Source organism: Staurois parvus, unplaced genomic scaffold, assembly GCF_062004578.1.
Source record: "Staurois parvus isolate SC_StPar_1 unplaced genomic scaffold, SC_StPar_1.0 ptg000896l, whole genome shotgun sequence".
Taxonomy (NCBI): Eukaryota; Metazoa; Chordata; class Amphibia; order Anura; family Ranidae; genus Staurois; species Staurois parvus.
This window is the reverse complement of record NW_028318692.1, coordinates 120,008-145,450: the sequence shown is the minus strand read 5'-3', so window position 1 is coordinate 145,450 and position 25,443 is coordinate 120,008. Positions and strand designations below refer to the sequence as shown.

The following is a 25,443-nucleotide window of genomic DNA, read 5'->3' as shown; positions in this document are numbered from 1 at the left end:
TTGATCGTAGGTCTTCTGAGAGCTCTTTTCTGTGAGGCATGGTTCACATCAGACAGTGCTTCTTGAAACCAGTAAACCCAAAACAGGTGTGTGTTTTTTAAGGGCAGGACAGCTGTCAGCAACACATCCAATATCATCACACTGATTGGAGTCAAGGTTGGCTCACTCCTGGCTCCAGTTAGCTCTGAGAGAAGTCATTAAGCTAGGGCCTTACATACTTTTTCCTCCCTGCACTGTGAATGTTTACATGTTATGTGCAATTAAACCATGGCAACATCTAATGTTTGTGTAGTATTATGTTCAGCAGACTGTGTTCTTCTATTGTTGTGACTTAGATGACATTCAGAGCACATTTTATGCCCCATTCATGCAAAACTCCACGTAATCCCAAGGGGTTCAAATACTTTTTCTTGCAACTGTATGTGTCCATGCACACATGGGGGGTGGGGGATTTACCAAAACTGGTGCGCTCAGTCTGGTGCAGCTGTGCGTAGTAACTAATCAGGTGCTAACTTCAGCTTGTTCAATTAAGCATTGGCAATAAAAGCTGGAAGCCGATTGGTTTGTATGCAGAGCTGCACCAGATTCTGTGCGCTCCAGGTTTAGTAAGCCTGGGTTCACACTTCTGCGGTGCGGAACATCGCACGTGATTCGCACAGGAACTACACCGCATTCCTGTGCAAATCACATGCGAATTCTGTGTGGTGCAATTTGAGCCATACATTTTGTACGGCTCAGATCGCACCATATCTGCTCCAAAAAAGTGCAGGACTCTTTTTTTTCGCACTAGAATCGGATTACATGGGTATTCACACCCAGTGCGCTCCGATTCTGCACATCGCACTGCGTTTTGCGAACCGATTTTGTGGTGTTGTTAACATACACGGTATTCACACCCAATGCGATCCGATTCTGCACATCGCACTGCGTTTTGCGAACCGATTTCGTGGCGTTGTTAACATACACGGTATTCACACCCAATGCGATCCGATTCTGCACATCACACTGCGTTTTGCGAACCGATTTCGGGATGTTGTTAACATACACACCCGCAACAGTTCGCATGAACAGGGTGTGATTGTGATGCGGTTCGGAATTCACACAGAAACCGCTGCAAATTCTGCACCGCATCAGTGTGAACCCGGGCCAAATCTCCAAAGGTTTACATAATGGTGCTTTTACATGCTGAAAAAAAAAAACATTGAATGCCTATAAATGCAGCTTTCTTCTTTTTTTTTTTTGCTCCATGTACATGAGGGATTATTAACCTCTTAGCACCTCCTGGCCCTTTAAGAGTTTCAGAAGTCGGGAGGTGGGCGGGGTTTTGGGGTCATGTGACCGCCGTGATTCGCCGTCACGGCAGTCACATGATCAGAAAATGTCCCAATATTGTAAAGCTCTGAGCAAACTGGCGCTATATAAATCCTGTATAATATTAATAATATAAATACTGTATAATAATATAAATCCTGTATAATAATAATAATATAAATCCTGTATAATAATATAAATCCTGTATAATATTAATAATATAAATCCTGTATAATAATATAAATCCTGTATAATATTAATATAAATCCTGTATAATATTAATAATATAAATCCTGTATAATATTGATAATATAAATCCTGTATAACATTAATAATATAAATCCTGTATTATAATAATAATAATAATATAAATCCTGTATAATAATAATAATATAAATCCTGTATAATATTGATAATATAAATCCTGTATAACATTAATAATATAAATCCTGTATAATATTAATAATATAAATCCTGTATTATAATAATAATAATATAAATCCTGTATAATATTGATAATATAAATCCTGTATAATATTAATAATATAAATCCTGTATAATAATATAAATCCTGTATAATAATAATAATATAAATCCTGTATAATATTAATAATATACATCCTGTATTATAATAATAATAATATAAATCCTGTATAATATTAATAATATACATCCTGTATTATAATAATAATAATATAAATCCTGTATAATAATAATATAAATCCTGTATAATAATAATATAAATCCTGTATAATAATAATAATATAAATCCTGTATAATATTAATAATATAAATGCTGTATTATAATAATATAAATCCTGTATAATATTAATAATATACATCCTGTATTATAATAATAATAATATAAATCCTGTATAATAATAATAATATAAATCCTGTATAATAATAATATAAATGCTGTATTATAATATAAATCCTGTATAATAATAATATAAATCCTGTATAATAATAATATAAATCCTGTATTATAATAATAATAATATAAATCCTGTATTATAATAATAATATAAATCCTGTATAATAATAATAATAATAATAATAATCATACAAGTTTTGACTACTCAAAATAAGGAACTGATAAGGAAGGAATTGTACTCATATCTGGATTCTTTATGTGAACTTTTCATCTGATGAATACAGAGGAAGTCTTTGTCTCCTTTATCTGATTCACTATCACACATGCAGCTAAAGTGGAAGATGCAGAACCGGTTTTTGTTTTTATATTATTTTATTTTTATGATTACACACTGTTCACCATGATAAAATGTCTACCTTTTTCATGATCTATGTGATCTAATAAATACAATTTTGCATTCACTAGTTTAGTGATTATTACTCAGCATAGGATTTATTACAAACCACTTTCTGGCAGGTCTGCACTAGTCAGCTGCAATTTTGTTCTTATAAGCTTTTTGGTTTAAAATCCACACTCTATACATGTAGTAAGACGGGGATATTGAAAGATCAGGTGATTGCACCTAATTATGATGTCAACTTTTCCTCTTTATAATGGCTATTAACCACTTGCCCTCCAGAGAATTTACCCCCCTTCTTCCTGACCAGGCCATTTTGTGCAATACGGCACTGCGTTATTTATTTATTTCAGGTACTTATATATCGCCGTCAATTTACGCAGCACTTTACATATATATTGTGCATTCACATCAGTCCCTAACCCTCAAGGGGCGTACAATCTAATGTTTAACTGACAATTGCGCGGTCATGCAATACTGCACCCAAATGAAATTTATGTCCTTTTTTCCCACAAATAGAGCTTTATTTCGGTAGTATTTGATTCATAAAATAAAGTGAGCGCTTCCTAATAATATTATTATTATTAATAATACATAATACAATATATATATATGTGTGTGTGTGTGTGTGATTTTGCATTTCCATTTGCAGTTGCAGCTGTCAATCACCGGGTCCCAGACCGTAATTACTCGCCAGTGCCCGGTGATTTCAGAAGATCTCTGACGGGGACTGTTTTGTTTTCTAACAGTCTTAGTATAGACTTCCTCTGTATTCATCAGATGAAAAGTTCACATAAAGAATCCACATATGAATACAATTCCTTCCTTATCAGTTCCTTATTTTGAGTAGTCAAAACTTGTATAATGATGATGATTATTATGATACAGGATTTATATTATTATTATTATACAGGATTTATATTATTATTATTATTATACAGGATTTATATTATTATTATTATACAGGATTTATATTATTATTATACAGGATTTATATTATTATTATTATTACACAGGATTTATATTATTATACAGGATTTATATTATTATTATTACACAGGATTTATATTATTATTATACAGGATTTATATTATTATTATTACACAGGATTTATATTATTATTATTATTATTATTACACAGGATTTATATTATTATTATTATTACACAGGATTTATATTATTATTACACAGGATTTATATTTTTATTATTATTATTATTATACAGGATTTATATTATTATTATTATTATTATTATTACACAGGATTTATATTATTATTACACAGGATTTATATTATTATTATTATTACACAGGATTTATATTATTATTATTATTATTATTATTATTATTATTACACAGGATTTATGTTATTATTATTACACAGGATTTATATTTTTATTATTATTATTATTACACAGGATTTATATTATTATTACACAGGATTTATATTATTATTATTATTATTATTATTACACAGGATTTATATTATTATTATACAGGATTTATATTATTATTATTATTATTACACAGGATTTATATTATTATTATTATTATTATACAGGATTTATATTATTATTAATAATAATATCTAGGTAACCAAATAAAACCCAAAAGTACAATACATATAGTAAAGTGCAGCGCTGGGTAATCAATACGATAACGATAAGGTCTTTGGTGTAGATAAGTCCGTGGGCATATGTGTAATCCGAGTGAGCCAGATGATCAGGATGGTAGTGCTCAAGAAATGAGGTAAAAAGTATTACCAGATGCGCATAGAATATGCGCATTAATATATCCGCCTCAAAGAGAGGTATGGCAGGTGAGGGTCTTCCTTCAAGGAATGGACAGCAGTAGGTGGGAGAAGACTGTAAATCCAGAGGTCTCCTTTAGGTTAGACTGGGTCTGCAACCTGCTTACAGAGATTCCCTTCCTCTGGGTACTGTGTCATTCAGCAAAACTCCACTGGTAGTGTTTGATTGCCTCTGCGGTTTTTTTATCTTTTGCGCTATAAACCAAAAAAGACCGACAATTTAAAAAACATTTGACTTTTTGCTATTAAACATGTCCAGTAAAAAAAATTTAAAAAATCAAATTCTGTCATAAAAACACCCCGACATCGATCCGCAAAATGTGCGATGTGCAGAATCGAATCGCATAGGTGTGAATACCCATGCCATCCGATTCTAGTGCGGACCCAAAAAAGGGTCACGCATGTTTTTAGTGCGGGTGCAGTGCGAATAGAGCCTTACAAAATGTACGGCGCCGATCGCACCGCACACAAATCGCATGTGATTTGTACAGGAATGCGCTGCGGGATTTACCGCGCCATTGTAGTGTGAACCTAGGCTAAGGGTTGAACAGTTGTTTGAGATGACTGGTGTCAGTGGCGGGCCGCGTCCCCTTGGTGCGCACAGAGGGTGACATAATAAATGTTTGTGGACGGTGACACGTAGGCGAGGCTTGTCTCGGCACGGCTCTGACATAATGCTGTGTGTGTGTTTCAGATTCCAGGAGCTGGACCTCAGCACAGAAGCCTTCTTCTACTTCGACTCAGGAAAGGAACAGGAGTGGCTGGAGGCTGTAGAGAGGAGCCTCCACCCCAAAGCCAAATATAAGAAAGTGAGTCCATAGACACTGCTGGGCCCGAGGACACCGCTGCAGAAACTGAGAGCGCAGTCAGCCCGCGGCGTGAGCGACTCCTATGGAAACTTTTACTCAGCACGCTGCTAAATGCTAAACTCTGCTGGGAAAACTAAAAGCACCTTTGTGAATGTCATGTCTGTCCTGGCATCCGTATGGAATGTTTTTTTTTTAACCACTTCCTTACCGGGCACTTATACCCCCTTCCTGCCCAGGCCAATTTTCAGCTTTTAGCGCTGTCGCACTTTGAATGACAATTGCGCGGTCATGCAGCACTGTACCCATATGAAATTTTTATCATTTTATTGAGACAGATAAAGCTTTATTTTGGTGGTATTTATTCACCACCGGGATTTTTATTTTTTTTCTTCATAAATGAAAAAGTCCAAACAGTGTGAAAAAAAGTTTTTCTTATAAAATTTTGCAAATAAATAATTTTTCTTGAAAAATCTTGGCCAAAATGTATTCAGCTATCTTTTTAGCTTTTTTTTTGAGACAGATAGAGCTTTCTTTTGGTGGTATTTAATCACTTTTTTTTTTGCTAAACAAACCAAAAACCACTGAAAATTTTGAAAAAAAAAAGTTTTTTCTTAGTTTTTGTTATTAAATTTTGTAAATAAGTGATTTTTCTCCTTCACTGATGTGTGCTAATGAGGCTGCAGTGATCGGCACTGATAGGCTGCACTGATGGACACTGATGAGGAGGCACTGATGGGCATTGACAGGCATCACTGATGGGCACTGAAAGGCAGCACTCACATATGGCACTGACTGGCACTGTTAGGCGGCACTGACTGGCATTGATAGGTGGCACTGACTGGCACTGATAGGTAACACTGAAAGGCAGCTCAGATGGTCACTGACATGTGGCATGGATGTGACACTGATGGGCACTGGCAGGTGGTACTGCTGGGGCTACACAGATGATCAGGGTACACTGATCATCAGTGCCCTGATGATCAGTGTAGATGTCCCCTCTGAGTAAAGCCGATTACTGGCTCTCCTCTCCTTTCCTCTGACAGCGTGACGTCTCGTGAGGAGAGAAATGCAGATAACCGGCATTTCCCTATTTACATGTGATCAGCTGTGATTGGACACAGCTGATCACATGACCGAGCCGACATCTTCGGCTCTTTCCGCTGATAGGTGATCTGCTGTATCCGAGGGACACAGCGCACCGCCGATCGCCGCGCTGTGCGCTCCCGGAGCCGCACATGCGCGGTTAGAATGAGAGGACGTCATATGACGTCCTCCCAGAACGAGAGAACCACCTTGCACCCGTCGTTATACTATATGGCGGGCGGGAGGTGGTTAAAATAGTGCTGCAGCAACTAAGGCGGCTTTCAGACTGATCCGCTTTTGGTGCGTTCTTCAATTAAAAAAAAAAAGAAAAGCGGAAGAAATCTGCATCACATTAAATCCTCTGTAGCTCTTCATACTGGTCCGTTGTGCTCCAGTTGCAGGTAAAAATTAATCCTGCTTGCTGCATTTTTGGTCCGGTAAAAAAAAAAAACGCATCAAAAATGCATCCTTCCATGGAAATGAATGGAAAACGCATCAAAAATGCAACGCACCTGGGGGAAGTTCTCAGGCCCCGGTTATAGAATCGCATGAGAAGGGAAATCGCATTGTATTCAATGGTGCCCTTCTAATCAACTCAGCACAGTGCGATTTTGGAGGTTCCTAATGGACTTCAGTGCGATTTCAGCCCCATAGACTTCTATGTTATCACAGAAGTCGCATCAGTATAGATAGAAAGCATTCCTATGTGACTTTGATGAATTAATGTTTGTTTTTTTTTTTTTTTTAACCCTCACCTCTTATCCCTGGTCATCCTTCATCCATGAATTTTGCTACAGCTGCGATTTTTGGATTATTTCTTCGATCGATTAACCCTTCAATCAATCAGTTAACCCTTCTATTTTATATAATTGACCTTTCTGTCGATCGATCAGTCCTTCCTTAAATCGATTGTTTGATTGATCCTTCAAATGATCCTTCCTTCAGTCTATCGATTGATCCTTCCTTCAGTCTATCCAATGATCCTTCCTTCAGTCTATCCAATGATCCTTCCTTCAGTCTATCCAATGATCCTTCCTTCAGTCTATCCAATGATCCTTCCTTCAGTCTATCCAATGATCCTTCCTTCAATCTATCCAATGATCCTTCCTTCAATCTATCCAATGATCCTTCCTTCAGTCTATCCAATGATCCTTCCTTCAGTCTATCCAATGATCCTTCCTTCAATCTATCCAATGATCCTTCCTTCAGTCTATCCAATGATCCTTCCTTCAGTCTATCCAATGATCCTTCCTTCAGTCTATCCAATGATCCTTCCTTCAGTCTATCCATTGGTCCTTCCTTCAATCTATCCATTGGTCCTTCCTTCAATCTATAGATTGGTCCTTCCTTCAATCTATAGATTGGTCCTTCCTTCAATCTATAGATTGATCCTTCCTTCAATCTATAGATTGATCCTTCCTTCAATCTATAGATTGGTCCTTCCTTCAATCTATAGATTGGTCCTTCTTTCAATCTATAGATTGGTCCTTCCTTCAATCTATAGATTGGTCCTTCCTTCAATCTATAGATTGGTCCTTCCTTCAATCTATAGATTGGTCCTTCCTTCAATCTATAGATTGGTCCTTCCTTCAATCTATCCATTGGTCCTTCCTTCAATCTATCCATTGGTCCTTCCTTCAATCTATCCATTGGTCCTTCCTTCAATCTATCCATTGGTCCTTCCTTCAATCTATCCATTGGTGCTTCCTTCAATCTATCCATTGGTCCTTCCTTCAATCTATCCATTGGTCCTTCCTTTAATCTGTCCATTGGTCCTTCCTTCAATCTGTCCATTGGTCCTTCCTTCAATCTGTCCATTGGTCCTTCCTTCAATCTGTCCATTGGTCCTTCCTTCAATCTATCCATTGGTCCTTCCTTCAATCTACCCATTGGTCCTTCCTTCAATCTATCCATTGGTCCTTCCTTCAATCTATCCATTGGTCCTTCCTTCAATCTTTCCATTGGTCCTTCCTTCAATCTATCCATTGGTCCTTCCTTCAATCTATCCATTGGTCCTTCCTTCAATCTATCCATTGGTCCTTCCTTCAATCTATCCATTGGTCCTTCCTTCAATCTATCCATTGGTCCTTCCTTCAATCTATCCATTGGTCCTTCCTTCAGTCTATCCATTGGTCCTTCCTTCAGTCTATCCATTGGTCCTTCCTTCAGTCTATCCATTGATCCTTTCTTCAATCTATCCATTGATCCTTTCTTCAATCTATCCATTGATCCTTCCTTCAATCTTCACATTGAACCTTCCTTCAGTCTATCCATTGATCCTTCCTTCAATCTGTCCATTCCTTCAGTCTATCCAATGATCCTTCCTTCAATCTATCCAATGATCCTGCCTTCACTCTATCCAATGATCCTTCCTTCACTCTATCCAATGATCCTTCCTTCACTCTATCCAATGATCCTTCCTTCACTCTATCCAATGATCCTTCCTTCAATCTATCCAATGATCCTTCCTTCAATCTATCCAATGATCCTTCCTTCAATCTATCCAATGATCCTTCCTTCAATCTATCCAATGATCCTTCCTTCAATCTATCCATTGATCCCTCTGTCAGTCTATCCATTGATCCTTCCTTCAGTCTGTCCATTGATCCTTCCTTCAATCTATCCATTGATCCTTCAATCTTCACATTGAACCTTCCTTCAGTCTATCCATTGATCCTTCATTCAATCTATCCATTGATCCTTCATTCAATCTATCCATTGATCCTTCCTTTAGTCTATCCATTGATCCTTCTTGCAGTCTATCCATTGATCCTTTACTTCAGTCGACCAGTCCTTCATTCAATTGAAGAAAGGATCGAATGATAAAAGGAAGAATCGATCGGTCGAAAAAAGGAAGGATCAATTGATCGATAAAAGAAAGAAACAAAACTGCTGCAGTGTGAACGTAGGTTTTAGGCGGCAAGGATGAGGGAGGAGAGGTCAAGGTTAAAAAAAAAAAAAAAACACCATGAAAATCGCATAGGCATGTTTCTTATCAATACTGATGCGACTTCTGTGAGATAACATAGAAGTCTATGGGGCTGAAATTGCAATGAAGTTAGAATATAATGGGGTTTCTCTTGTTATGCAGTTCTGTGAAGCCAGGCTTGAGAACATCTAAAGTCACAATGAAGTCTCATCAATAGTCGCACTGAAAATCGCATTAGAATAACGATGCGGGGAAAACGCAAAGCAAACGGCAAAAACGCATAAATTTAACGCAACGCAGGAAAATCGCAGCATATACATTTTTGATGCGTTTTTCATACAGAGCAGTGTGAAAGTAGCCTCCTTCTTCTCTGCTTACCACAAATCATTATAATTAATTTTCCGTTTGTAAGGCTACGTTTACAGAGGCAACAGCCGTTGCCGCCCCTCTGAAAAGCAATCTGCTGTGAATCGCTTTTCAGAGACATTTGACAGGCGGTGAGAAAGCAATACGTTGCCTCCTCACCACCTGCTTTAACCTTGCAAATTGCGTTCCGTACACAAGGTTGTGGCACAGCCCCATTCACTTGAATGGGTCGTGTTCAGCAACGGTAGCACCATCTATGACGGGTGGATAGTTTTTGTTGCAGGCAAAGCATTGTGGCCATGGCATGTGTATGCCCCCATCTGGCTGCCTTTGCATCTTAACCACCTCCCGTCTGGCTGTTGTATATAAACGGCCAGACGGTGGCAGTGCAGGGTCGTGTGGCCGTTTATAATGGGCCTCCCCGCACCCTGCTTGTGCGCGCTCCCTGGGAGCGTGCAGCACCACGTTCTGGTGCCCGCTGTATCCTCCGGACACAGTGGAACGCCGATTGTCGGATGGGACCTCTGTGTGAGGTCCCGATCATGTGATGCAAAGCCTTTTCCATGTATTCAAATGGACCCGGTACACCAGCGCAGTCAGTTCCAGGTTTTGCGTGAAGGAAAAATGGTAGAACGCGACGCATTATGCTCATCATGGGATCCATAGTGAATACAACCAGAAAAGACAGCGAATCTCAACACATACTGCTCTCTCTGCTTCTACTCTCTCTATTTCTCTCAAAATGTCTGAATTTTTTTTTACTGTTTTTCATTGCATTCTGGGCATTTTGAAAGGTCTCCTGTTGTTATCTTTAACCACTTGCCATCCAGCTGCTATATATAAACGGCCAGACGGTGGCAGTCCAGGGGCGGGTTGCCGTTCATAAACGGCGCCCGCCATTTTGGACTGTGCGCACTCCCTGGGAGCGCGCAGCACCGCGATCCAGTGAACACCGATCGTCGTACGGGATCTCTGTACGAGGTCCCGATCATGTAATCACTGATTGGCCAATCAGTGATCACATGCAGAGTAGTAAGCAAGATGTCACTTCTGACATCATTGCTTACTACGTGTGAAATCTGTGAATGATCACAGAGGTCACATGGTACAGGGTTGTTCACAACAGCCTTGTACCATGTGACAAGCTGTGACCAATCACAGCTCACACAGTAGTTCTCAATGGCTGCAAGAATGCAGCTAGAGAGAAGGAGAAATGATTGCTTTTACAGCCTTTATGGGTGTAAAAGCAATCAGTGTAGGAAAAAAAAAAATCTTCATCACCCCCCACAAGTAGTACAGTGTCACTATGGTGACACTGTACTGCTAGAGTGACAGTATGTAAAAAAAAATAAAAATAAATAAAAAATAATATAAAAAAAAAATAAATGTAAAGAAAAATTGTTTAAAAATTATAACTTTTGGTTAGAAACTAATTTTGGTTATTTTTTTTTTTACTAAAAATATAAAGGAATAAATGTTGGCCAAGATTTATGATGAGATACTATTTATTTGCAAAATTTTATAAGAAAAACACTTTTTTTCAAAATTTTTGGACTTCTTCATTTACATAGCAAAAAATATAAAAATCCCAGTGGTAAATAAATACCACCAATATAAAGCTTTATCTGTCTCAAAAAAATGCTAAAAAATTCATATGGGTACAGTGTTGCATGACCGCGCAATTGTCATTCAAAGTGTGATAGCGCTGAAAGCTGAAAATTGGCCTGGACAGGAAGGGGGGGAAAGTATCCGGACTGGAAGGGAGTGAAAGTGTCCGGACTGGAAGGGGGGAAAGTGTCCGGACTGGAAGGGGGTGAAAGTGTCCGGACTGGAAGGGGGGGAAAGTGTCCGGACTGTAAGGGGGGGAAAGTGTCCGGACTGGAAGGGGGTGAAAGTGTCCGGACTGGAAGGGGGGAAGTGTCCGGACTGGAAAGGGGTGAAAGTGTCCGGACTGGAAGGGGGTGAAAGTGTCCGGACTGGAAGGGGGGGAAAGTGTCCGGACTGGAAGGGGGGGAAAGTGTCCGGACTGGAAGGGGGGGAAAGTGTCCGGACTGGAAGGGGGGGAAAGTGTCCGGACTGGAAGGGGGGGAAAGTGTCCGGACTGGAAGTGGTTAAAAAATAACTCCGATTTTGTTGAGAGAAAAAAAAAAAACCTTCCCCTCTGGGTGATCTATGATCTGGGTGATCTATGATCTGGGTGATCTATGATCTGGGTGACCTATGATCTGGGTGATCTATGATCTGGGTGACCTATGATCTGGGTGACCTATGATCTGGGTGATCTATGATCTGGGTGACCTATGATCTGGGTGATCTATGATCTGGGTGATCTATATACGTTGCAGGGATTTTAACAAACTTTATTGCAGATTCCTACCTTTAGTTACCGTTGGCTGTTTGTTTGTGTCCATGTGCAGAGTGAATGTGAATGGTAGTGACTGTATAATTGTCAATCATCTGCTTCACCTGCATGGCTCTAATGAGGAGATTGACAGGGGCTGCATCCCAAAGACATTTTTGTTGCAGGTGATGCCCAAAATCTGAAGTGTCTTTGTGCAGACTTCTGGGAACAATCAGTGAGCCAATCACACAAGCAGGAAATTACACATCTGAAGGACGTTCGGTATACCATCTGTGTACAGATCACCTCCAGGTTGCCGATTGATAAGGAAAGGTCATTTTTAATAACATTCAGCCCGGGTTCACACTGATGCGGTGCGGAATTTGCACCGATTTCTGTGCGGTTTCCACACCCCATCATAATCACACCCCATTCATAAGAACCACTGCGGGTGTGTATTTAAAGTTAATGACACCCCAAAATCAGTTTGCGAATCGCAGTGTGATGTGCAGAATCAGATTGCATGGGTGTGAGTGCTTAAAAAGGGTCCTGCGCTTTTTTGGCGCGGATGCGTTGCGATTTGAGGCGCACAAAATGTTTGGCTCAGATCGCACGGCGCAGAAATCGCATGTGATTTGCACAGGGATGCGATGCGCTTCCTGTGCGAATCACATGCGATGGGCCGCCCCCGGTCTCGGTTACAACATGACTTGTGTAGCAATTGTACCAACTAGATTATTTTTTTTGTTTGCCATTTTTGCAAAAGTGGCAGTAAAAACGCATTTCAACCACCTGTTTAAACGCCCCCAGCTGTAAACCAGCCCTTGGTCTACAAGCTGCTATGCCATCGCCTTCCCTGGGGCCACTGATTTTGTAACTCCCCCATCTGATGCTCTTAGATGGTCATTGACTGATTATTTCCCCCACTTATTGCAATGGAGAGACCCAGGCTGCTCGGACTCAGTCTGTCTTTCCCATCCTTGTCTGTCAAGTGATTGACAGGTCAGGGGGCTGCTGGTTGTCCCGCCCATTCATACTTGATTGGCAGGTTATGGGATGCTCCTGAACACACTGTCCATCCTACCTGCTGCATTGCTAATGTCCTGATGCATTATGGGATTTGTAGTTTACTTGGGCACTCCAAGCAAGCAATGAATGTGCTGTCTGGTACCTGAGCGATCCCCCTCCCCGCAGCTCCCACCTGCTGCATTGCTAATGTCCTGATGCATTATGGGATTTGTAGTTTACTTGTGTGCACCAAATAAGCAATGAATGTGCTGTCTGGTACCTGAGCGATCCCCCTCCCCGCAGCTCCTACCTGCATTGCTAATGTCCTGATGCATTATGGGATTTGTAGTTTACTTGTGTGCACCAAATATGCAGTGAAATGTGCTGTCTGGTACCTGAGCGATTCCCCCTCCCCGCAGCTCCCACCTGCTGCATTGCTAATGTCCTGATGCATTATGGGATTTGTAGTTTACTTGGGCTCTCCAAGTAAGCAATGAATGTGCTGTCTGGTACCTGAGCGATCCCCCTCCCCGCAGCTCCCACCTGCTGCATTGCTAATGTCCTGATGCATTATGGGATTTGTAGTTTACTTGTGTGCACCAAGTAAGCAATGAATGTGCTGTCTGGTACCTGAGCGATCCCCCTCCCCGCAGCTCGGCATACTTGTGCTGTGAGAAAAACTATAACATCACAGCTCGTTAAAAAGGTAGAAAAAGAATGAGAATAAAAATGATATTTTTTTGTTGCGTTAGGGGGGTGGAGGAAGTTTAAGGTAAATTTTCAGATCTTCCTGGAGTTCAGCTTAAAGTGGTTGTAAAGGCTCAAGGTTTTTTTTACCTTCATGCATTCTATGCATGAAGGTAAAAAACCTGTGTGCAGCAGCCCCCTCAGTACTTACCTGAGCCTCATCGCAATCCAGGGATGTGAACAACAGCCTCGGCTGTCCCGGGTCTCTGTCTCCTCATTGGCTGAGACAGCAAGTGGAAGCCATTGGCTCCTGCTGCTGTCAATCACACCCAGTCAGCCAATGAGAGAGGGGGCAGGGCTGAGATACAGCTCCGTGTATGAATGGACATACGGAGCAGAGGGTGCCCCCATAGCAAGCTATTTGCTGTGGGGTCAGCCGACAGGAGCGAGGGGCCAGGAGAGCCAGCGGGGGAACCCAAAAAGAGGAGGATCCAGGCTGCTCTGTGCAAAACCACTGCACACGGCAGGTAAGTATAACATGCTTGTTATTCAACCCTCCCCACCCCCCCAAAAAAAACCTTCGCTTTAAAATAGAAGTAGGGTCAATGGTCTTTTGTCCTACTTCTCCCGTGGGTCACAGGAGTGCACTTAGTTCTGTTCTGCTGTCAATCACAGCCAGTCAGCTGTGTGAATGGACACATGGAGCAGTGGACGTCCCCATAGCAAGCTGCTTGCTGTGGGGGCAGCCAACAGGAGCGAGGGGCCAGGAGAGCCAGCGGGGGGACCCGAGATGAAGAGAATCCGGGCTGCTCTGTGCAAAACCATTACACACAGCAGGTAAGTATAGACATGTTTGTAATTTAAAAAAAAAAAGGAACATTTAGAATCTCTTTAGATCCTCATGCGCTTTGGATGTTTGGCCATCTCTCCTAGACTCCTTTCCTCCTGGCACCAGCATTTTGGCAAAAAACCCCCCAAAAAGAACGCTTGTAATGCATTTCGGTATGTTAAGTGCAGGGGCGGACTTACCATTTGGGAACTCGGGCACTGCCTGAGGGCCCGAGTCAGTAGGGGGCCCCATGAGATGCCTCTGGTACCTTCCATAGGTTTTTTTGGGTGTGGGTGAGGACACGGGCCCCATGATCCCTTGTTGCCCAGGGGCCCCATGACTTGTCCACCCCTGGTTAAGTGCTAGGGCTGTATTGAAGACAGAGAGCGGTAACTGTCAGCCTCTGGCTCTCCGCTCTGCCAGCCTTGCCCATACATGGATCGAAATTTGTCTGGTTCCTGCTGAACTTCAACCTGTGTATAGCAGTGTTGAGGCACGCATCCCCTGCTGTGTGCTGTGCTTCTACACACTGGCTCCAGGACACACTAATGAAATAGCAGCCTGCGTATGGAAACACCACTCACAGCATGGAATCTGACACAACCAGAAGTGTCGGGTGCCGAACATTCTCCAGCCAGTGCGGTATTCATGAGAGCGAAGATCAAAGTCACAAATGTCAGGAATGGGAAGTATTTTGTAGTCGTCTTCTGCAGCTGACACCATAATTATAAACGCTGTACTATTTTTGGAATTTCTTTCAAAGGAAATCCATCAATGTAGGCTGTCACGGCTGACTTCCCTCTGAAAATGGCTGGTTTCCTCTCTGCTTTACTGAGCCCCCAGGCTTTGGTATTTCGAACCAGCTGCAGATCAGGAGTTCTGATTTCACTTGTTGCCTACTTGTTTGGGGTCGTAATTTTAGAACGTAGTGAAGCCACATTGTCAATGTTACAATCCGGCAGCTAGAATTGTGATAAAAAGAGAATCAGCTGTTTCCCTTACTTTATTCACCGTATGATGCTGCTGAAGGTTAACCCCTCACCCTCCGGAGGATTTCACCCCCCCCCCCCCTTCCTGACCAGGCCATTTTTTGCGTTATGGCGCTGTGCTACTTTAACTGACAATTGCGCGGTCATGCATTCCTGCAGCCATTGAGAAATACTGTGTGAGCTTTGATCTTTGCCAAAATTTATTCCGTCATATTTTTAATAAATAAAAAAAAAATAACCCAAATTAGTTTATAACCAAAAATTATCATTTTTAAACATTTTTTTATATTTTTTGTTTATTTATTTTTTTACATACTGTCACCCTAGCAGTACAGTATCACCATGGTGACACTGTACTACTTGTGGGGGGTGATGAAGATTTTTTTTTTACACGGATTGCTTTTACACCCATAAAGGATGTAAAAGCAATGATTTCTCCTTCTCTCTAGCTGCATTCTTGCAGCCATTGAGAAATGCTGTGTGAGCTGTGATTGGTCACAGCTTGTCACATGGTACAAGGCTGTTGTGAATAGCCCTGTACCATGTGATCTCTGTGATCATTCACAGATTTCACACGTAGTAAGCAATGATGTCAGGAAGTGACATTTTGCTTACTATTCATGTGATCACTGATTGGCCAATCAGTGATCGCATGAAAGGAGACCTCGCACAGAGATCCCGTACGGCGATCTGTGTGCAGAGGACACAGCGGGCACCATTTGTGGTGCCGCACGTTCCCGGGGATCGCACAGGCAATGGATGCTGGGGGAACGGCTGTGCTCCCGTCCGGCCCATGTAGATAAACGGCAGGAAGTGGTTAATGTGTCTTACTAAAGTATAACTAATAAAAACAAACAAGGGCACACTCTCATCGTGCATTACCGTGGTACACCACGTAATTTATTGAATAAAAAGGATGTATACTCACAAACCAACGTGATTATAGGCAGTATAGGTGATCCACAAGGACAGTCACAAAACAACTGTGTCTAATGATGCGGATAGGCTGACGCGTTTCGGGAGCTGAACCCCCTTCCTCGGAGCTTTTTATTCACCAGTGGTCACATTTCCCGATCTCAGAAGGGCAACACCTCTTCGTTTGGCATTTTGGCAATTCCTTGGTTTGCATGAAGATTGGAGCGCTGGTTTCATTTGTCTATCTCTTAACCACTTCCTGACCGGCCGTTGCATATAAACGGCCGGACGGTGGCAGTGCAGGGTCGGGTGGCCGTCTATAAATGGCCTCCCCGCACCCTGCTTGTGTGCGCTCCCTGGGAGCGCGCAGCACCGCGATCCGGTGCCCGCTGTGTCCTCCGGACACAGTGAAACACCGATCGTCGGACGGGACCTCTGTACGAGGTCCCGATCATGTGATCACTGATTGGCCAATCAGTGATCACATGCAAAGTAGTAAGCAAGATGTCACTTGTGACATCATTGCTTACTACGTGTGAAATCTGTGAATGATTACAGAGGTCACATGGTACAGGGCTATTCACAACAGCCTTGTACCATGTGACAAGCTGTGACCAATCACAGCTCACACAGTACTTCTCAATGAGTGCAAGAATGCAGACAGAGAGAAAGAGAAATGATTGCTTTTACATCCTACATGGGTGTAAAAGAAATCAGTGTAAAAAAAAAAAAAAAAAAAAAAATTTTCATCACCCCCCACAAGTAGTACAGTGTCACCATGGTGACACTGTACTGCTAGGGTGACAGTATGTAAAAAAAAAATAATAATAATATAAAAAAATAAAATAAAAATGTAAAAAAAAATGTTTAAAAATTATAATTTTTGGTTATAAACTAATTTGGATTTTTTTTTTTTTTACTAAAAAGATAAGGGAATACATTTTCGCCAAGATGTATGAAGAAATATTATTTATTTGCAAAATTTTATTAAAAAAACACTTTTTTCCAAAATTTTTGGACTTTTTCATTTACATAGCAAAAAAAAAAAAAAAATCCCAGCGGTGAATAAATACCACCAAAATAAAGCTTTATCTGTATCAAAAAAATGGTAAAAAATTAATTTGGGTACAGTGTTGCATGACCGCGCAATTGTCATTCAAAGTGTGATAGCGCTGAAAGCTGAAAATTGCCCTGGTCAGGAAGGCGATAAAAGTGTCCGGACTGGAAGGGGGGGGAAAGTGTCCGGACTGGAAGGGGGTGAAAGTGTCCGGACTGGAAGGGGGGTGAAAGTGTCCGGACTGGAAGGGGGGGAAAGTGTCCGGACTGGAAGGGGGGGAAAGTGTCCGGACTGGAAGGGGGGGAAAGTGTCCGGACTGGAAGGGGGTGAAAGTGTCCGGACTGGAAGGGGATAAAAGTGTCCGGACTGGAAGTGGGTGAAAGAATAACTAAAGGCAAAACTGTTTTTAGTTTTGGAGTGGAGATGGATTAGAACCCTTGTTGAGATTTTATTGCTTTCTGTGCCCCCTCTTTAAGAAGATTCACCTTCTCTGTCCTGTTTTCTGTTATCAAAAGTGAAAGTGTAAAAAAAATCCAAATTTGAGTTGTCCCCAAAATGCTGTCTTTCCAATGGATACATTGCTTCTGGTGACCAATAGATTCCCTTCACCTGCAGAGATTTCCTCACTTCCTATTTTGGCTATAGGACAGGAAGTGAAAGGTAATCTCTCCAGTCGGACATGGATGGAAAAAAAAAAATCCGATAGGGGTTAGAACACTCCCTTACTCTATCCAAAATGGAAAAAGTTTTGCTGCATACGTAATGGGAAGGCTATGGCGAATAGGTTCCCGCCTGTGGCGAATACTCTCCAACTCTGTGAGTTGATGGAAAATACCCGGAGAGCCAGAGCATTGACGCAGAAAATGGTGAAGCTGAAGTATATAGATACTCTATTATTATCATCAAAGACACATTGATTACGTGTAAAAAATAAACTAAAATAAAATCTAATATAAATAAAGTGAAAATAAAAACAAAACAAAATGTGAAAAAAACAAATGTCCACTGTGCTTATACAATCCCTTTATACTATGAAAATATTTTTTTTTTGATTTAATATATGTTTATTGAATATTTTTGGGTTGTGTTTGCAGAGAATTCACTGTATTGGCTCACAGGTGGACAGTTGGTTTTGGGTGAAGCTGAAGACCGCTCCAGAAATCCAAAGGGGGATCGGAGGCGGTGGCTAAGGCGGTAGAGGAGACCTCTCTGTCGGGCCCCGGATATCTATGATTTTAATAACTAGTTTGCACAATGCTGTTGTCTTACTGTCCACTCTTCACCTTGCTGACCTTTATATCTGGTTGTGTCTTTCAGATCCGTCTGATCAGGCTTGTGGGAATGATGATGCTGGTGTTCGCCAAGAAGGAACACTTCAAGCACATTCAAGAGATTGCCGCAGAGTCCATAGGCACAGGGATTATGGGAAAAATGGTAAATAATCAACGGCAGGTGGCATCGGTTTAGCCATCGATTGCCCAAAAGATATGTGAAGGTATTGCTTTGCATCATTCATGTGGATGGCTCCATGTACACGGGGCGTTTGGAAAACTCTTCTGAACCATGGAAACTGACTGCTGGAAAAGTAGGTTAAAAAACGTCTGTGGAGCCGCATTTGCATACCGCGTTTATGTGCGTTTGGGTTTAGAAGTGTTTTTTTAACCACTTCAAGTCCCAACACTTTTCCCCCTCTTCCAGTCCGGACACTTTCACCCCCTTCCAGTCCGGACACTTTTACCCCCTTCCAGTCCGGACACTTTTACCCCCTTCCAGTCCGGACACTTTCACCCCCTTCCAGTCCGGACACTTTTACCCCCTTCCAGTCCCGACACTTTTCCCCCTCTTCCAGTCCGGACACTTTCACCCCCTTCCAGTCCGGACACTTTTACCCCCTTCCAGTCCGGACACTTTCACCCCCTTCCAGTCCGGACACTTTCACCCCCTTCCAGTCCCGACACTTTTCCCCCTCTTCCAGTCCGGACACTTTCCCCCCCTTCCAGTCCCGACACTTTTCCCCCTCTTCCAGTCCGGACACTTTCCCCCTCTTCCAGTCCGGACACTTTCCCCCTCTTCCAGTCCAGACACTTTCACCCCCTTCCAGTCCGGACACTTTCCCCCTCTTCCAGTCCGGACACTTTCACCCCCTTCCAGTCCGGACACTTTTACCCCCTTCCTGTCCGGACACTTTACCCCCCTTCCAGTCCGGACACTTTCCCCCTCTTCCAGTCCGGACACTTTCCCCCTCTTCCAGTCCAGACACTTTCCCCCTCTTCCAGTCCGGACACTTTCCCCCTCTTCCAGTCCGGACACTTTCCCCCCCTTCCAGTCCGGACACTTTCCCCCCCTTCCAGTCCGGACACTTTACCCCCCTTCCAGTCCGGACACTTTCACCCCCTTCCAGTCCGGACACTTTTACCCCCTTCCTGTCCGGACACTTTACCCCCCTTCCTGTCCGGACACTTTACCCCCCTTCCAGTCCGGACACTTTTACCCCCTTCCTGTCCGGACACTTTACCCCCCTTCCAGTCCGGACACTTTCACCCCCTTCCAGTCTGGACACTTTCACCCCCTTCCAGTCTGGACACTTTCACCCCCTTCCAGTCCGGACACTTTCCCCCCTTCCAGTCCGGACACTTTCACCCCCTTTCCAGCCCGGACACTTTCACCCCCTTCCTGTCCAGGCCAATTTTCAGCTTTCAGCACTGTCACACTTTGAATGACAATTGCGCGGTCATGCAACACTGTACCCATATGATTTTTTTTTAGCATTTTTTTTGAGACCTATAAAGCTTTATTTTGGTGGTATTTATTCACCACTGGGATTTTTATTTTTTTTGCTATATACATGAAAAAGTCCATAAATTTTGAAAAAAAGTGTTTTTCTTAGAAAATTTTGCAAATAAATAATATTTCATCATAAACCTTGGCCAAAATTTATTCAGTTATATTTTTAGTAAAAAAAATAACCCAAATTAGTTGATAACCAAAAATGATCATTTTTAAAAAAAAATTTTTTAAATTTTTATTTTATTTTTTGAAATTATTATTATTATTTTTTTTTCTACATACTGTCACCCTAGCAGTAAAGTGTCAACATGGTGACACTGTACTACTTGTGGGGGGTGATGAAGATTTTTTTTTTTTTACACAGATTGCTTTTACCCCCATAAAGGCTGTAAAAGCAATCATTTCTCCTCCTCTCTGGCTGCATTCTTGCAGCCATTCAGAACTACTGTGTGAGCTGTGATTGGTCACAGCTTGTCACATGGTACAAGGCTGTTGTGAATAGCCTTGTACCATGTGACCTCTGTGATCATTCACAGATTTCACACGTAGTAAGCAATGATGTCAGAAGTGACATCTTGCTTACTACTCTGCATGTGATCACTGATTGGCCAATCAGTGATCACATGATCGGGACCTCGCACAGAGGTCCCCTACGACGACCGGTATTCCACTGTGTCTGGAGGACACAGCGGGCACCGGATCGCAGTGCTGCGTGCTCCCAGGGAGTGCGCACAGTCCACAATTGCGGGCGCCGTTTATGAACGGCAACCCACCCCTGGACTGCCACCGTCTGGCCGTTTATATATAGCAGCCGGATGGCAAGTGGTTAAAGATAACAACAGGAGACCTTTCAAAATGCCCAGAATGCACTGAAAAACAGTAAAAAAAATTAACTATTTCAGACATTTTGAGAGAAATAGAGAGAGCAGAAGCAGAGAGAGCAGTATGTGTTGAGATGACCTGTCTTTTCTGGTTGTATTTACTACGGATCCCATCATGAGCATAATGCAGCATGTTCGACCATTGTTTCCTTCACGCAAAACCTGGAACTGACTGCGCTGGTGTACCGGGTCCATTTGAATACATGGAAAAGGCTTTGCATGCATTTCTGATCATAAAAAAAGGCTCTGGACATGGAACAGTTAAAAAACGCAAATGCTTATGAACGCGGTTAGCCACGTTTACAAGCCTTTGGCATTTGAAACGCTGATAAAATCTCCCGAACGCAAGTTTGGTGCGTTCAAAAAAAATGACTGTAAACTCAACTGCCTGTAAATGACTCTGTGTACACGGACACATAGGAAAACATTAGGGAGAGTTCAGGGGCTGCTGGAAAAAACGCAGAAAAACTCCTGAACGTCCGTTTATCAGCTGCAGCGTACATGAAGCCTTACTGCTGGGCAGGAGGAGACTGGAGCATACTTTACATACTTACAATCTAAGGTCCCTATTTCACATACATAAATATACACACATACTAGGATCAGTGTAGACAGGGCCAATAAACCTACCAACCATTTGGAGTGTGAAAAAGAACTGGAGGAAACTCACACAAGCACAGGCAGAACGTGCAAACTCCCTGCCTGTAGTGTCCTGGCTGGAGTTCAAACTGAGAACCCCAGTGCTACAGAGCAGACATACAAACTATTAAGCCACTTCAAATACATTCTTAAAGTGTTCCTAAACCCACAACAGTACAATCAGTCTGTAGATGCGGAAAAGCATGCTTGTTATACTCCCTGTGGAGCCTAAGGGGTTAATCCTCTGCATTGTTTAAAAATGCTGTTTGATCCTGTCTTCTCTGATCCTCCCCTTCTTCCAGTGTCTCCCTCCCTCTCCTGATAAGACATATGGTGTGGAGACACTCTGCACAGGCTCAATTTAGTGTGTATTGCTAGAGAGGTTTTTTTGTTTTTTTTTTTTCTTGGGAGAGTGCATGTGATCAGCACAGGGTTAATCAGCACTGTTAGAAATGGAAAAGATGAGGGGCTTTGAAAATAATATGTATCGCTAGATGTACATTATCTGCCTAGTAACCAAAACACTGTACAACCAAGAGACACATGAAAAGAGATTCACAGAGAAGCGGTTACATTATGGACAGAATGCGATACTCAAAGTAATTCAAAAAATGATGCTTTGTTACACTCCTAGATTGTAAGCTCGAAAGAGCAGGGCCCTCGAACCCCCCGTGTATTGTTTTGTTACTGTACTGTCCCCCACTACAATGTACAGCGCTGAGCAAACCTTTGGGCGCTATATAAATACTGTATAATAATAATATTTATGCTTTATTACACAATACACATGTGGACATACAGTTGCAAGAAAAAGTGTGTGAACCCCTTGGGATTCCGTGGAGTTTTGCATGAATTGGGCATAAAATGTGCTCTGAATGTCATCTAAGTCACAACAATAGAAGAACACAGTCTGCTGAACATAATACTACACAAACATTAGATGTTGCCATGGTTTAATTGCACATAACATGTAAACATTCACAGTGCACGGAGGAAAATGTATGTGAGGCCCTAGCTTAATGACTTCTCCCAGAGCTAATTGGAGCCAGGAGTGAGCCAACCTTGACTCCAATCAGTGTGATGATATTGGATGTGTTGCTGACAGCTGTCCTGCCCTTAAAAAACACACACCTGTTTTGGGTTTACTGGTTTCAAGAAGCACTGTCTGATGGGAACCATGCCTCGCAGAAAAGAGCTCTCAGAAGACCTACGATTAAGAATTGTTGACTTGCATGAAGCTGGAAAGGGTTACAAAAGTATCTCCAAAAGCCTTGATGTTCATGTGTCCACGGTAAGACAGACTGTCTACAAATGGAGAAAGTTTAGCACTGTTGCTACTCTCCCTAGGCGTGGTTGTCCTGTAAAAATGACTGCAAGAGCACAGCGCAGAATGCTGCATGAGGTAAAGAAGAATCCCAGAGTGTCAGCTAAAGACCTACAGAAATCTCTGGCACATGCTAACATTTTTGTTGACACATCTACAATAAGGAAAACATTAAACAAGAATGGAGTACATGGGAGGACACCACGGAGGAAGCCATTGCTGTCCAAAAAGAATATTGCAGCACGTTTGAAGTTTGCAAAAGAGCACCTGGATGTTCCACAGCACTACTGGCAAAATATACTGTGGACAGATGAAACCAAGATTGAGTTGTTTGGGAAGAACACACAACACTATGTGTGGAGAAAAAAAGGCACAGCACACCAACATCAAAACCTCATCCCCACTGTGAAACATGGCGGAGGGAGCATCATGGTTTGGGGCTGCTTTGCTGCCTCAGGGCCTGGACGGATTGTTGTCATTGATGGGAAAATGAATTCCAGAGTTTATCAAGACATTTTGCAGGAAAACGTACGACCATCTGTCCGCCAACTGAAGCTCCGCAGAGGATGGGTGATGCAACAGGACAATGACCCAAAGCATACAAGTCATTCAACAAAACAATGGCTGCAACAGCACAGAATACGCCTTCTGGAGTGGCCCAGTCAGAGTCCTGACCTCAACCCCATTGAAATGCTGTGGCATGACCTTAAGAGAGCGATTCACACCAGACATCCCAAGAATATTGCTACACTGAAACAGTTTTGTGAAGAGGAGTGGTCCAAAATGACTCCAGATCGTTGTGCAGGTCTGATCTGCAACTACAGGAAACGTTTGGTTGAGGTTATTGCTGCCAAAGGAGGGTCAACCAGTTATTAAGTCCAAAGGTTCACATACTTTTTCCTCCCTGCACTGTGAATGTTTACATGTTATGTGCAATTAAACCATGGCAACATCTAATGTTTGTGTAGTATTATGTTCAGCAGACTGTGTTCTTCTAGTGTTGTGACTTAGATGACGTTCAGAGCACATTTTATGCCCAATTCATGCAAAACTCCACGTAATCCCAAGGGGTTCACATACTTTTTCTTGCAACTGTATAAGGTAAATACCTCAGTTCACATCACCTTCGGAATGAGATAATACATCAAAACTGACCTAAAATCACTTAAAAACAGATGGCATGACTGGTCAAAATAATAAAGTGCTGCAAATATAGTGACAGTAAGTCTACAGGTAGAACAGGTAGTTCTGGTTATTACCCAGCTAGTGGTTGTAGAGGCAGATTGTCTCTGTATACCTATATTCTCTATATATACCTGTTAAGGTTGATTGGGCTACTATATCCACTATCTGGCACTTGAGATCAGCCATATATTGCATCGTTGTTATGCCATGTTTGGTATAATTTTTTGAAATGCCTCCTGTATGGCGGTGTCACCATTGTGTCAGTGCTGCATATGTATTAGACTTACTGTCTCTATATTTGCAGCACTTTATTTTGACCGGTCATGACATCTGTTTTTAAATGATTTTAGGTCAGTTTTGATGTATTATCTCATTCTGAGGTGATGGGGAACTGAGGTATTTACCTTATATGTCCACATGTGTATTGTGTAATAAAGCATCATTTTTTGAATTACTTTGAGTATCGCATTCTATCCATAATGTAACCGCTCCTCTGTGAATCTCTTTTCACGTTTCTCTTGGTTAATCAGCACTGTCCAGACAGAGGTCAGGGGTTCTGCATCCACTTAGAGCAGAAAGAAAACTCCTCCTGCAAGCTTTAATGTGTGCCCTGCTGGACACTGATAGAAGTCACAAGACTGCGCTATACTGCTGATGAGAAAAGGTATTTAGCAGTTTATATTTACTAAAATAATTACATTTCCATGTTGTGTGTACTGTGGGACAGCGGATATAGTGAATGCAGGGTCCGGGGAGAGCGGATATAGTGAATGCAGGGTTCGGGGAGAGCGGATATAGTGAATGCAGGGTCCAGGGAGAGCGGATATAGTGAATGCAGGGTCCGGGGAGACCGGATAGAGTGAATGCAGGGTCCGGGGAGAGCGGATATAGTGAATGCGGGGCCCGGGGAGACCGGATATAGTGAATGCAGGGTCCAGGGGAGAGCGGATATAGTGAATGCAGGGTCCGGGGAGAGCGGATATAGTGAATGCAGGGTCTGGGGAGAGCAGATATAGTGAATGCAGGGTCCGGGGAGAGCGGATATAGTGAATGCAGGGTCCAGGGAGACCAAATACAGTGAATCAGGGTCTTGGGAGACCGGATATAGTGAATGCAGGGTCCGGGGAGAGCGGATATAGTGAATGCAGGGTCTGGCGAGAGCGGATATAGTGAATGCGGGGTCCGGGGAGAGCGGATATAGTGAATGCGGGGTCCGGGGA

The 25,443-nt window shown here is 42.2% G+C and overlaps 1 protein-coding gene across 3 annotated transcripts in view; it reads left to right on the top strand.

Annotated features, from left to right (window-relative positions):
* OCRL (OCRL inositol polyphosphate-5-phosphatase) overlaps positions 1 to 25,443 on the top strand; it is a 165,755-nt gene that overhangs the window by 73,234 nt on the left and 67,078 nt on the right. For all 3 annotated transcript variants that reach the window (XM_089656221.1, XM_089656220.1, XM_089656219.1), the window contains 2 exons: positions 5,089 to 5,203; positions 18,725 to 18,841. In XM_089656221.1, coding sequence (XP_089512347.1) covers positions 5,089 to 5,203; positions 18,725 to 18,841 — 232 coding nt within the window. The remainder of the gene's footprint in view (positions 1 to 5,088; positions 5,204 to 18,724; positions 18,842 to 25,443) is intronic.